The sequence below is a fragment of the Daphnia carinata genome, chromosome 4 (genome assembly GCF_022539665.2).
Source record: "Daphnia carinata strain CSIRO-1 chromosome 4, CSIRO_AGI_Dcar_HiC_V3, whole genome shotgun sequence".
Classification (NCBI taxonomy): Eukaryota; Metazoa; Arthropoda; class Branchiopoda; order Diplostraca; family Daphniidae; genus Daphnia; species Daphnia carinata.
In genome coordinates this window covers 2,425,397-2,438,639 of record NC_081334.1, presented here as the reverse complement: position 1 = coordinate 2,438,639, position 13,243 = coordinate 2,425,397, and the positions used below count along the sequence as shown (strand labels likewise).

General features: G+C 39.4%; 1 protein-coding gene and 3 long non-coding RNA genes across 5 annotated transcripts; 2 read left to right on the top strand and 2 right to left on the bottom strand.

Annotated features, from left to right (window-relative positions):
• Positions 1-2,353: 2,353 nt before the first annotated feature.
• Positions 2,354-4,644, top strand: LOC130695266 (complement factor D-like). The gene is made up of 6 exons (XM_057518384.2): positions 2,354-2,503; positions 3,180-3,339; positions 3,432-3,579; positions 3,654-3,758; positions 3,841-3,955; positions 4,021-4,644. The coding sequence occupies exons 1-6, from the start codon at positions 2,458-2,460 to the stop codon at positions 4,482-4,484; spliced, it is 1,038 nt and encodes a 345-aa protein (XP_057374367.1). The 5' UTR covers positions 2,354-2,457; the 3' UTR covers positions 4,485-4,644.
• A 1,087-nt stretch (positions 4,645-5,731) lies between these two features.
• LOC130695527 (uncharacterized) lies at positions 5,732-8,467 on the top strand. Its single transcript, XR_009002413.2, has 7 exons — positions 5,732-5,847; positions 6,046-6,551; positions 6,608-6,676; positions 6,743-6,850; positions 6,969-7,093; positions 7,707-7,882; positions 7,944-8,467. It is a non-coding gene; the product is annotated as an uncharacterized LOC130695527 (long non-coding RNA).
• Positions 8,468-9,954: 1,487 nt separating this feature from the next.
• Positions 9,955-10,633, bottom strand: LOC130695683 (uncharacterized). The gene is made up of 4 exons (XR_009002455.2): positions 10,402-10,633; positions 10,275-10,348; positions 10,086-10,203; positions 9,955-10,018 (listed from the first exon to the last, which is right to left on the bottom strand). It is a non-coding gene; the product is annotated as an uncharacterized LOC130695683 (long non-coding RNA).
• Positions 10,634-10,989: 356 nt separating this feature from the next.
• LOC130695459 (uncharacterized) lies at positions 10,990-12,834 on the bottom strand. 2 transcript variants are annotated; one of them, XR_009002400.2, is made up of 9 exons: positions 12,774-12,834; positions 12,546-12,695; positions 12,361-12,440; positions 12,179-12,298; positions 12,001-12,103; positions 11,844-11,945; positions 11,712-11,759; positions 11,320-11,447; positions 10,990-11,251 (listed from the first exon to the last, which is right to left on the bottom strand). It is a non-coding gene; the product is annotated as an uncharacterized LOC130695459 (long non-coding RNA). The 2 variants fall into 2 exon arrangements; XR_009002401.2 differs by having other exon boundaries at positions 12,375-12,440.
• Positions 12,835-13,243: the final 409 nt, after the last annotated feature.

Genomic DNA, 13,243 nt, shown 5'->3' with positions numbered 1-13,243 from the left:
CACAAGATATACTCCAAAAATCTAATATTCTAGGAAAATACATTATTTGAATTTAAAATTGTATAAGGATTTCACTACTGTTCAAAAGGAAAATACAAGACGGCGAGATAAAAGTTTACAAAGCACGAGAAATAGTACATGTACCCATATAAGTTTCGGTTTTGCAAGTCTGTCGTCGTCCGAGTATATGACGACCGCTTGCTCACATATGTGAGCAAGAAGAAGAAATTTTGGAATGTGAAATGATTGCAGGAATTTGGCTAAATACCGACAGATAAAATAAAGATTTTCACGTAAGTCGATGATCCCATTGCCTTCCTCTATCCCCAGTTGGTTACATTCACATTGACTTTGGATTTTCGAAGGACTACGGCAAAATCTAGAACGCTCCCGCAGACCGTGAAGACTTGATTTGTATTAAAAATAGATCAGTGGCCACCGTCACTACGGCACATGGGGCGAATGGGTTCGAAAGAGAACAAATAGATGAAGACCAGAAGAAAGGAATGGTTGAAAAAGGAAGCTGAAAGATACATTCCTTGCTGCAATACAACACTTTAATACAGGACGGCCCATCGATCGATGAGGTCTGTATGTGTTTCAACTCGAGGAAATTATGAGATACTTATCGATGCGATTCCCAAAAGAACGCGGAGCGAAATCAACGACGACGGTCACTCTAGTTTGTTCAACTCATTATTGACGTTTGTATGTAAAATCAAAACTTACGATTGGCATCTCAGATATCGTATACATACCCGCTCACACTAGGGCAAGAATGTAGCGAATGTGGATTTAAAAACTATGGTGAGGCAGTTATACCTAAGACGGTGCAACACGAGTAATGCGAAACTGCGAGTTACGTCACTCACTGATTACATGGCACCTACATTTCGTAATTTATCTCAAATACGAGGGCGTTTTACGTTATCGCCAACAGTTTCTTTTTACAGTCGATAACTGCCAACTAATCAAAGAGTCATCTATGGATATTTGTTTTAATAGGACAATCGCAGATTAATTGACAGTTCACTTGTGCTTATCGTGTCAGGTAAAAAGAGAAAACATACGTTGACATTTGGATGTACTCGTTTCACGCCTGGTAGTTCGTCATTTGGATGTTCTTGACGAAGAATCAATTGGATACACTGACACTGCATTATATGCGTATTGAAATTCCATAACAAAACTAGCCAATAAATAAAAGGAAGACGGAACCCAATGATTGTTCCATCGACGCTAGCAGTGCATTTGCATCTAAAACGTTCTGGCTACCGGTGTGAAACGTTTGCTATACGGAAAAAGAAAGAAAAAGGGTTGGAATGAAGAAGAAGAGGCAAAAAGACCATCGTCAGCAAAAAGACGGACAGCTGGACTAAAGAAATTCGGGGAATTCGAAACAGGAAGCTTACGTAATATGTAACCGCTTCTATGATATGGTAATCTTATTCTTGGAATTTTATTTTTTGTCTACACGACGTCAGTGGTTTTGAGTTAATTTGATTGTTGTAAAATGTAATGATTGTTATGATCTCCATCGTCGTATAACGAAAAGAGGCTGGGCCGGTAGGAGCGCATTCTTCCTTTGACTTCCACATGTAACCAGCCCTGCAAGGAATCTCATTGTTTATCAAGATATATAACCCGCCGTTGATCCGCCGGACAAATAATCCGACCCTTTCAAGTTCAATGGGTTTTATTGCTGCACTACTAGCCTACTATCCTTTGCTGAAACGGCTTAAAGAAAATAGAAAATAAAAGACGTGGGCTATCATCGTGAAACTCTGCACCTGTTATTGCAATGAACTTTTGCCGCCTGTCGATTTATCAGCAGTAGTGAGGAAACCAATCATTGATAGTGATGAGCATCACTCATAAATGAAGAAGACGACAAAAACAAAAGAAAATCCCCTTATCTTGCAGTATGCGTTGCATCGTTCATGTCATTGCGACAAATTTTGACAGGGCTTAAGTATAAAAGGGTGTCTACTTTCACGATGAAGAGCTTGGGAACTATTCCGGAGAATGTTACATCTGGGGAAGAAGGCTGACTATCAAGTACGATGATTACTTATTTGTCATTTTAATTCTTTGTGTGATTAACTGAAAAGGTCATCAAGATATGATCAGTGACGTCAACAATAACTACCTGCCCTTCGCTTGCAAACCATTAAGGGAAACTGCTAGAGTTTGATATGGTCTTGCGTTAGTTCAATAAACCATGAATTAAAAAATGCTCGTAAAATTCTTGAACTTTCTAAAGCCATTATATGCCTTTATGTTCATAATTTTTGGCTTATCGAAAGAACGGGAGGGGGCAGTAACACGATAGTCTTTGATTTCAAAATCACTATCCGTCTGCATTTTATCAAGACGAAGATGTACACTAGTAACGTTTAAAATAGGGGAACCAGTCAGTTGTCCGTCATCAGCAGTACCAGCAGTCAAGCTCCAGTTATGAGGAACATTTTAATATTTTCGCTCCTGATCGCATTCGCCACAGGTACAGTACCTGCCGAAAGTTTCCGGACAGCCGAGAGCGGCTTATGGAAAAACCGGTTTTTCTTTTAACTCTTAAAAATATACTAATCATCGGACATAGATGATTCTGAAAATGAAGTTGTTCCTTAAGATTAGTTTTATACGTGATTTTTTTTTGTGAATTTTTCTTTCACGGGAAAGGCCGTTTAAAATAGCTGGCAAAAGTTTCCGGACAGTCGAGAGGGCCAATAGTAAATGGGGCAACTTTGGCTCTCATGTACGCGACGATAAATGGGGCTACGAGGGAGTTTTTTGGGCTTAAAAAAAAAAGCATCATTTAAACTATAATCTAATATGGGATTCTGCATATCATGCCATATGCAGAATCACTCTAATTTTGAGTTAAAAACGGCAAATTTTTATTCCAAGGAAATTTGCGCTATCTTCCCATCCCGCATAGTTGCCGATTTTCCTACTTATCTACTTTTTAAATCGCAGCGGAAAATATTCAAGGTCGCTACGGCGGCAGCAGCAGCCGCTATAGGCTCTAAAAAATATTTTCCGCTCCGATTTTTTATGTAGAGGAATACATAAAAATAAAAATAAAAATATAAATACTGTATGTTTCTCAATCCTCCAGGTAGCCCTAAACGATTTCTGATTTTTGATTGCCATTTTCTATTGTCCCAAACGTGAAGGAGCACCGCAAGATATCTCTGGCCGCATCGCGGGAGGAAGTCTGGCAGTTGAAGGCGAGTTCCCTTACATCGCTTCCATTCAGCTTGATCGTCGCCACATTTGCAGTGGTTTTATCTACAATGAACGATGGATTGTAACAACAGCCTCCTGTGTCTACGGGTAATTTCTGTTGTCAACTACAATCGTTTTTGAACGATGGCTTGTATTAACGTTTTCTTTCTATCCTTGAATCTTATATGATGCGAGTGTAGGCTTTTACCGAATCAGTTGGTTGTTGTGGTGGGCATCGTAAGCCTTATACAACCATCCGCTCAACAGCAAGTCATTGCAGTGTCATCCGTTTCCATCAACGATGATTACGACCCGCTAACCAAAATGAACGACATCGCCTTAATATCCGTAAGTATGCCATAACATTTTTTATATCAAGCTTTAGTATTATTATTTACATCAAATGCTTGGTGTATCTATAGCTTAATAGGCCCGTGGTGTTCGGCACTGCCGTGCAGGCCTTCCGGTACGACGAAGTGGATGAAACAATAAGTACAGCCATCACCATGGGATGGGGAGCAACAACGGTTAGATTTTGAAGAATAATTAATTTTTTTCTTTTTGCTATAAGAGTCGTGTGATATTGTTATTGGTACGATGTTGAAATAGGCGGATGGCATAGAAGTTACGAAGCTCCGTAAGACAGAGCTCTCAATGCCAGCTGATTGCTTAAGCTACGGTTCGATAGAATTCAACAATAGTTACATGATTTGCGCTGGCAGCGGTAAGTATTTTTGCTTTTTGCATTGCATTAAAATTTCATTTATTAAAAACAAATTCTTTACAAAGATGTCGCGAGTCCGTGCCAGTATGACGAAGGATCTCCATTGGTACAAAATGGTATTGCAGTGGGGATTATGTCCAAAAACCAAGGCTGCGGGACTCCTTATGTTCCAAGCATTTTTACTCGATTATCTGTCTATTACTATTGGCTCAATGTCGTCGGAGGACAGCAGCCAATTCCTACTGCCACTACAAAAACGACGCCATCGACCACGTCTACTACTGCACCACCTACCACTACTACTATCGTTGTTCCGACCGCTCCCTGTTTGAATTGCGAGACTCCACCAACAACTACCACCACGATAGTGGTCCCGACAGCTCCATGTGTAAACTGTGAGCCCCCCGCAACCACCATAGTCGCGCCAATGGTTCCTACAGCACCTTGCCTCAATTGCGGAAGTCCACCTGAAACTACTACCCTCCTAGTCGTCGTAGCCGTCGTCCTTAGTGTCGGCTGTCTTCCCTAGGCCGTCGTCATTGCCTCGTTCAATATCAACACATCGGGTAATTCGCATGCAAATACCTAGAATAAATAGCGCGCTGACCAAGCAATAGTTCCAACTAAAAAACGGGGGGAAAAAAGGAAGAAAATATAATTGTAGAGTAGTAATACAATATTGCCTCATCAAAGCGTCCAACGTAATAGGCTACTGCTATGTAGCGGTGTTCTCCTTATTTATCAACGAAATAAACGTATAAAGAGCGCTTATAGGATTTTAAAAATAACTAACTTTGTATTTGTAAATTGTAAATAACTAACCTAAATTTTTTGTGCACTAGATGGCAGCACGTAGAAATTAGGTCGAAGGCCAAGAACTTTTGTTGCCTTGCGCTATTATTGCTACGACTGTGTTTTTTCAAAAATGACATAACTAGCGAGAAAACTAATAATACAGCCAGAATCAGCATTCAGTTTTAGGCATGCAGTGTGTTTTTTTATTGAATTTTAAGAGATGTCGATTTTTGAAGATTTTCATGAAAATGAGAAGGCTATACCCTTCTCACTTTTTCAATTTTGGCTAAATTTTAGATTTAGCTAAAAATACATTATTTCGATTAAAAATTGATCGGCAATCACGAAAATTTAGCTTATTTTAATGGTGAGCTTATAGTTTTTTAAGCAAAAGGGAAAAACGGATGAATAATTGTGGCATCCTGGCAATATTGATATATCAAGACATCTAGTGAGGAAATATTTAACTGCTAGGTAACCGTCTGGAAGTGTCGATTACTTCATTTGTGCCGTGCACGTGGTAGGATAGTGTAGTGTATATATATGTAGTATAGTGTAGTGTAGGTAGTGTAGGTAGTGTAGGTAGTGTAGTGTTTTTTTTTTTTTTTCAGTTTATCGTACAGTTATTAGCCCTTTCTTGTTCACCGTTTGTTTGGCAGGTGCATCTGTTTGCAGTGGATAGAATTAATCCAGTCGAGAGTATTAGATACTGAAAATGCATTTAGAGGTAATACCAGCTACTGGATTTCTCGAAGGATGGGTTTTAATCCACTTTGTTCAAAAAAATCACTTGTAAATTCTTGATTTTCAGAGGTCTTGTTAACATCATTTAGACTGTATATTTGATAGCTTTTGAGATGTTTAAAACTTGAATGTTTGAAAGATTGTAGTTCTTGTGGTAATGTTAACATCCTTGTTTGTCTCCGTCTCATGATAATCTTTTTCCTCTACAGGTTACTTTGTGTTGATGAATTTCTGTCACGCTAGAGCAAGTATGCAAATTTGCATCAATACAATCCACACATTTATGTTGGAGATGTTATGAATTATACAGCTAGTCCCTAGAAGATGAGGTTGTTGCAACTGCCTAGCCAAAGGTTCAGAATTTTTTTCCAAAATCAAAGTCTTGACATAAACAAGGGTGTCTGTGATATCCTGAATGAGGCAAGCGCTTTCTGCGCAAAAAAACAACTATTCTTAAAAATTGATTTCAAGTTCGATTGATTTTTTCTTGTATTTTTTTGCTTTTAAGATGATGTTACAGTTGTTTGTTTTTTCAATTTCGTCTTAACTAGGTCTGGAAGGATGGAATACAGTTGTGGAATGAACAACCAGTAAATGTGCCGAAACCCGGGAGAGGAGAACTTGAAAATCCGAACGAAGACCATTTAGTTCCTGATGCAAGCCCCAATAATGACCGGAATGAAGAAAGGCGCTGGCAGATGACAATGTAGTACGTAAATGAGGGCATCGCCGTGGCATCTGCCATTTCGCCTACGCCGATTTCCTCATATGGGGATTTTTCATTAGCATTCAAGAATGGACCTTAACGTCTTGCAAAGCTGAAGAACAGAATAAGAAAGGATTCAAACAAATTCGCAATCAGCAAAAACGAAGCTCTGGAAGAATTTGATCTTGAACAAAGGTTTTTTTGGTTTCGGAAATTTGTTGCCTTCTAATTTTGTTCCTTGTGACGATGTGTTGTTGGTGTAAAACTCAAAAGGAACTGGATCTAACTACAGCCAAAAGACTTACAAAATAACATAATGTGCGTCTTCCCGACATGCGACAAACAAAAAAGGTACCCACAGGTTGCTTGAACACTGTTTTTTTAATTTATTTCGTTACCATGAAAAGGTTATAGGAAGACATCGTTCGTTGGGCGACCATCGTCGCGGAAAAATTACATCATTTACAGATTCCTAGGTAAAATCGTTGTAGAAAATCTCTTTGATGTGGTGATGTTAACCTTTCTTGGTAAAACTCTTATAGGTTTTTCCGTCAACTCCAGATGGCTACCAATGTAAGTCACCTCGCTTGCCTCTGATGGTTCACGTTGCTTTTTTCCCGCCTTTGCATTTCGAGTCGTGGATCAATTATGTAAGTTAATTTTCTGTTTTTTTTTTGTTTGTTTTTTCAATAATATAGCTTTAATGAAGTGTAAAGTACAATTAATTGTATAAAATGAAAGCCTGTGGCTTCTTGTCTATTTTTTTAGTGAAGGAATCAGGATAGTGATGGATTTATCTAGAAATGACCGCTGTGCTGAAGGAAGACGTCGTTCCTCCGCTACTTTAGGGGACCACCTTCGCGGGAAAATCACTTCATTTACAGATTCGGAAGGTAAAAGCGTTTTAGAAAATGCCTTAAATCTCTTACTGTTAACTTTTCTTGGTAAAATTCTTATGGTTTGTGCTGTCAACGCCAGATGGCTACCTATCTTAGTCACCTTGCTTTTTTTTTCGGCAATTACATTTGTGTCGTGGATGAACGATGTAAGTTAGGTTTTTTTTTTGCTTCTTATTGGTATGACATACCTTTTATGAAGCGTAAAAGATAATTGGACTTTAAAATGTAAGCCTGTAGTTTTTTGCCTACTTTTTTAGTGATTAGCATATGGATTTATGTAGAAGTAACTCTGCACAAAAATTGGTTTTCTGGCCACATGTAATCCGTGACGGTAACAGTTTGTAAACAATTTACTTCAGGTTATTACGTTCTTTTTATTGCTGAGCAAAGAAAAACGAAAAAGAGTTCAAATTTTTGTAAGAAATAACGGTTTGGTATGTTATGAAGACAAAAAATATATTGCCTATTAATATGATGCAAGGTAAACATTCGAAATTGCATATGCAGAACTAAACGTTGTGATTTCACTATGTTTATGAAGACCGTGTATTGAATTGAATGTAGTTTTTCATTTCCTTGCTAAAATCTAGTCTTTTTTCGCACGCAGTGCAAAACAGGAAGCAATTCATGACGGGAGTTCTCCGGTCACGCCATGTCGGGCGTGAGACAAGTTTAGTCCACCATCCTGTGGCGGCTGTATTTTTTTCGCTAGCGCAAATAGATGCTTACACCTAGTCATTCGTTGTAGGCACTGATAACACTTTTCATTGATGGCGTTAAATGGTAAGATATCTAATATATCTAAAATACCCGTTCATTTAATTCTTGAATTGTTTTTCTAAAGGGCAACTTTCTCTACAACGAAATGGAGTTGAGGAAGGTTAACTCCTACAGACTGAAAAGGTTCCTTGTTTGGGGCAACGTACTGAATGAAGCATTATGATTGGATACACTACATGGAATTTCCATACTTTATTGACATGCTCATTTAAAAACGGTATTTAATGTTTAAAAAATTGAAGTGTATATCTGGGCTCCCTTCCTTTCCGTAGCCCCGTTTCCCCTTGACTCATAATAAGCCCGTAGGGGGTCATGCCCCTACTGTACGGTATATTTAAAAACAACATATACCGAGGTTTGGAGGGCTCTGGCCGGAAAGGGGACGTGGGGTGTCCGCTTAGTCCGATGATGTGTTCACGGAGGGCGATGTGGCTGCCCACAAATCCGAAGTAAAGGTTAATCGCTCCTGTAAAAATGTTCCAAATCTTCAGCTCTTCTTCCGGCTTCTCTTAGCCAATCACCGGGTAATCTCCCCGGTGGGTCAACAAGGCAGTGTCTCCCCCTGCCTGGGTTGACGGCAATTTTTGAAAGGGCTATTGTGCCTTTTTAAAGTTGCAAAAATAATTCTAATGTGCAGAGAATTGTCAATAAAATTTTTTTTACAAAATATGTTTTGCAAAATTTGTTCTTCCATTGTCCGCTGTCTTCACACAATACATTTATCAACTTTTATTTATTTAGTTTGCTTATTCCTCCTCTGTTTATGCCACCTTTGGTGCGTTGTTCCCATTAATTCATCGTTCATGTGGGATTTGAACCACAAACCTATAGTATTCCAGCACGGCACGCTACCATTGCGCCATGACTGTCCTTACATGCATTAGTTTAGATTTTGATGCGTATGTTAAAATAAGTTCGTCATTAGGTTATTATGGAATGCCTATCAAGGTAATAACAAATTATAGATGGCATAATGGCAAAGCTATTGCTTAGCATGCTAGAATACTTGGGTTCGATCCCCATACCAGTCAATTAAACAACTAAACAAATAATATTACAAAGCATTTTATTTTCCCTCCTTCCACCCACAAATCCACCACTATACATATTCCACATAATACAACATACAATACATACAAATACACTTAACTAACACGTTGGCTGCCACGCCACTACTATCTACTATAGCTACATCGCTATCTAAAGGATAGCGACCAAGGGGGACTGAGGACAGTCCGGGCTGAAACGGCGATGAGACCTTTACGGAAATGCACATCCCAGGTCTACATCGCCGTCTCGATAAAGGGATTCCCTAACGGTGCATTGCCTTGCGGGCCATTCGGCCAATCTTGGGCAGTGGCGCTGCTCCACCCCATGGCAGATAGCCATGGCGCAGAACAGCGTGGCCCGTCCCTGTCACGCTACAAAAAAAAAAAAGGGGATAAAAAGTGGGTGGCAGCCAACGGGTTAGTTAAGAATAAACATTGCAAAACACACACAATACCAAAACGACGAGGCGAAGACGCGGCGACCACGAAGCGAAGACGGGATGGCGGGCGAGGCGAAGGCGGGGCGACCACGAGGCGAAGAAGGGATGACCGGCGAGGCGTAGACGGGACGACGGGCGGGGTGAAGACAGGGCGACGGGCGGAGCGAAGACGCGGCGACGGGCGAGGCGACGGGCGAGGCGACGGGCGGAGCGAAGACGCGGCGACGGGCGAGGCGACGGGCGAGGCGACGGGCGAGGCGACGGGACGGGCGAGACGAAGACGGGGCGACGGGCGAGGCGACGGGCGAGACGAAGACGGGGCGAGGCGACGGGCGCGGCGAAGACGGGGCGACGGGCGAGGCGAAGACGGGACGACGGGCGAGGCGAAGATGGGACGACGGGCGATGCAAAGGCGGGACGACAGGCGAAGCGAAGATGGGATGACGGGCGAGGTGAAGACGGGCGTGGAGAAGAGGAAGAAGGCTTTGTTCTGTATCGTAGATGTAAAGAAAAAGAATTACTTAGGGGGAAATATAAGATTGCTGATGTAGCCAAATGTATGAAAGCAATTTGACTTACTTCTGTTGTCCAATGGCTAGAAATACTGTAGGGCCAGCACATAGGCAGCAGACGGCAAAGAGTTGGCAGTCCTATGGTTGAATATTGAATTTATAAAACAAACAAACTATACTAGGTATGAGAAAAGTTTACCAATACCAATATAAATTGTGTTGAGGTACATGTCTTTGTCTGTTGGTAGGCTAAGTATAGTATATAACTTCGGAAATGGCTGTGGTTTCAGTTGGCACTGCAGCATAAGACGAATTTAGTGCAACTGTTAGATTACAATTGATAGGAGACCATGAATGGTTAAAGATTAGAAGAATACTATTATGGTATTCCTACCCATAGGATTTGCATCTTTGGTGACACTCCTCAACGGGAAGTATCCTTTACAAATGAAGTTTCATGAGCTAAACCTTAAAAGCAAATCCATCAGTGAGATTCTGATAACAAAACATAAGTCTTATACCTCTCAATGAGCACCAGAATAGTTTGATGAATGCAACATATTGGGTTGCGAACAGTTTTTGGTTTGACAGCTGACATAGGTGATTACAAGACATGTAACATAAAAACCAAGCATTTTGTGGGCTTCACTTGCAAAACACACTCTAGGATGAAAACACACAGAACCACCATTAGATTTTCTTGAATTTTCCCTTGGAATACGACATACTTCACAAAAACTTTTCGAACACAGGTTTCACTACTCCCACAGTCACTAAGTAAACAGTGGCACAGCAGCGTCATCTTGTTTTCCAATTAATAACCGAAATATTCGTAAAAACTGAAAATCTTGTTTTTTCGAGACGGGAACTGCACTGATGTGAACTCTTTTTACAAACTTCTTGAGCGTGAATGGCAAATATGGGGGGCGACCCCCCCCCCCCCCATATTTGTACCATTTCAATTTTATTTAAACAAATGCAGCGACCAAAATCATGAACAGTATTTTTATAATATAGCGATTTAACACGTTTTTGAGCCCAGTTTTTTCACTGTCTTTTATTTATTTATCCAAAAACCTAGATATTTCTAGGAAATACATAATTTGGGTTCACAATTCAACAAGAAGCTTGATTGCACTTCACATCTAGAAATTTCGCAACTTCACACATCTCTGGATTTCAAGCTATTAAACATTAATGCTGTCTGACAATACAATTTTCTTTCTTGAACAACTGCAATATTATTTCGGCCATATGTTCAACGGAAAAAATTCTCTACTGAGACAAGGACGTCGATTGAGCGTTGTCGTGTGCCTATTTCAATTAAATGGATACACCTTCATTTTTCTGCTCCGAATACATCATTTTTGCCTGGAATTTTGTTTTGAATGGTATAGTTAGAATACATTGCATTGTGTTCATTAGCTTAGATCACTTACTTTTTGTCATACGTTCTTTAATTGCGTGAGGCTGTGAAATCGTCGACAGGCGATATCTGAATGAGGAAGTCAGCAAAGAGCTTGCAGACTCTTGAATAAACTCAAAACTATAAAAATCTAAAGATACCCTGAAATCAAATTGTAAAGAAAATTAATTTTATTTTCCAGCACTTCAATTATTCACTGGGAATTACGATTATATGGAATGCAAAATATTAATAGCTGACAGTAAAATGAACACCTAAATGAATCTAATCAGCTTGACACTATCCAATTATAACGTTGAAAAGAAAAAATTTATGCTATTTGTCCGCATAACAGAACCAACGCAGACTGGAATTTTAACAAAAATAACGAAAAAAATTAATTACGCAAACAAAGTTAATCAGTACCGGTCCATCTATCAGCCACAGAATAACAGAAATGTGATTCAGCCCAATCTAGAAAGCAAAACATTTTTTTGTTTTGTTATTGAAGAACGTATGTGTTCACTACAAACAACAATGAGTGGTTGAAATATCTACCATAAAATGCCACTTTGAATGGCTGATCCTCCATCATATAATGTCCTTCCAAAAAGTTATCAAACAGTTAAATTGTGTGTCATTGGCTGGCTGTTCTATAAGCTAATGAAAAAAATGTTGGGTAAACCCATTCAAAAATTCAATGTTAGACATATACTTCTTCTAAACCTCCTGATTTGATCATCCTTGAAAATGACTGCTAGACAGATTAGGAAGCATCCGTAACATTACATTAGCAACACAGTTTTACCCGGGAAATCCTAAAAGAGAGAAAAAGAACAATTAAGTTGTGTTGCATTTTACTAATAAGAAAGAGTGAAATATTTTGATAGTACATCAAGTTTTATCCTACAGCTGATTAATGGTGAGAAGACAAATGTAATCATCACCCTTGGGGTAGACATTTTCCGAAGTCCTGTTCGTCATATCCCTACATTCTTTCAGCAGTGTTCTGCCTAATATAGCAAATGTTTGATTAAAGTTAGTAAATTAAGCTAACTCTGTAGAAATGCATTACCATGTGTAACATACTTGATGACGATGGTGAATCCTTGTTCCATCATGCAATAAGAAGCTATATGGCAGTTGCCGCAAAGCCTGGATGGAAAAATCTATTCATTACATTGATATTGATGGAATTTTATTGTACCATTTGCCTTTCAATTTATTCATTCGATTCATGTTTATGGGATTTTATCGTACCATTTGCCTGTCAAGCATTTCCTACCGCATAGGTGTTCGGGAATAATCACAACTGTACGAACTTTGTGCTACAACTTGAATATGGCTCGTTGTTGTATCTGCTGAGCGCTTACATTCCCGAAGCTGACTCTTGCTCACAGTTGGGTAAATCTATTAGAAGGATTAGAATTTTCATTGATGTGACAAAGGATGTCATCTAAAATAATGGATGAGACGGCACTATATTACGTTGACTTTCTAGACTGCTTCTCCCACGGACAAATCACACCGGCACGCTCGACAGATCGTCAACTATTGGTAGTGTAGGTAGATATAGTCATAATTAGTTAACCGATCCACATCTGCCATATTTCGAAATCATCGCCATTCGCTTTACAGACGTATGAAAAGAAATTGTGAAAACTATGGCAATATGGCAACCCGTTTTACCCAAATATTTCTGCTGCATCGCGCTAGCGCTGTAGCGTACTGGCGCGCTAGTAATGTATCAAATATTCGGTGTATTTCAAAAACGATAAACTTAATGAAAAAAAATAGCAATTTTCCCGGAATCAGCATGTAATTTTCTTGCTGATTATTAAGCCCGACTTTTCTTATTTTTTCGTTTTTTACGTTTAATTAAAAAACCATAAGACCAATTGAAAAATAAATTTGATTTCCATGATAAGCATTCAATTCTGAATTGGAATCATGTATTT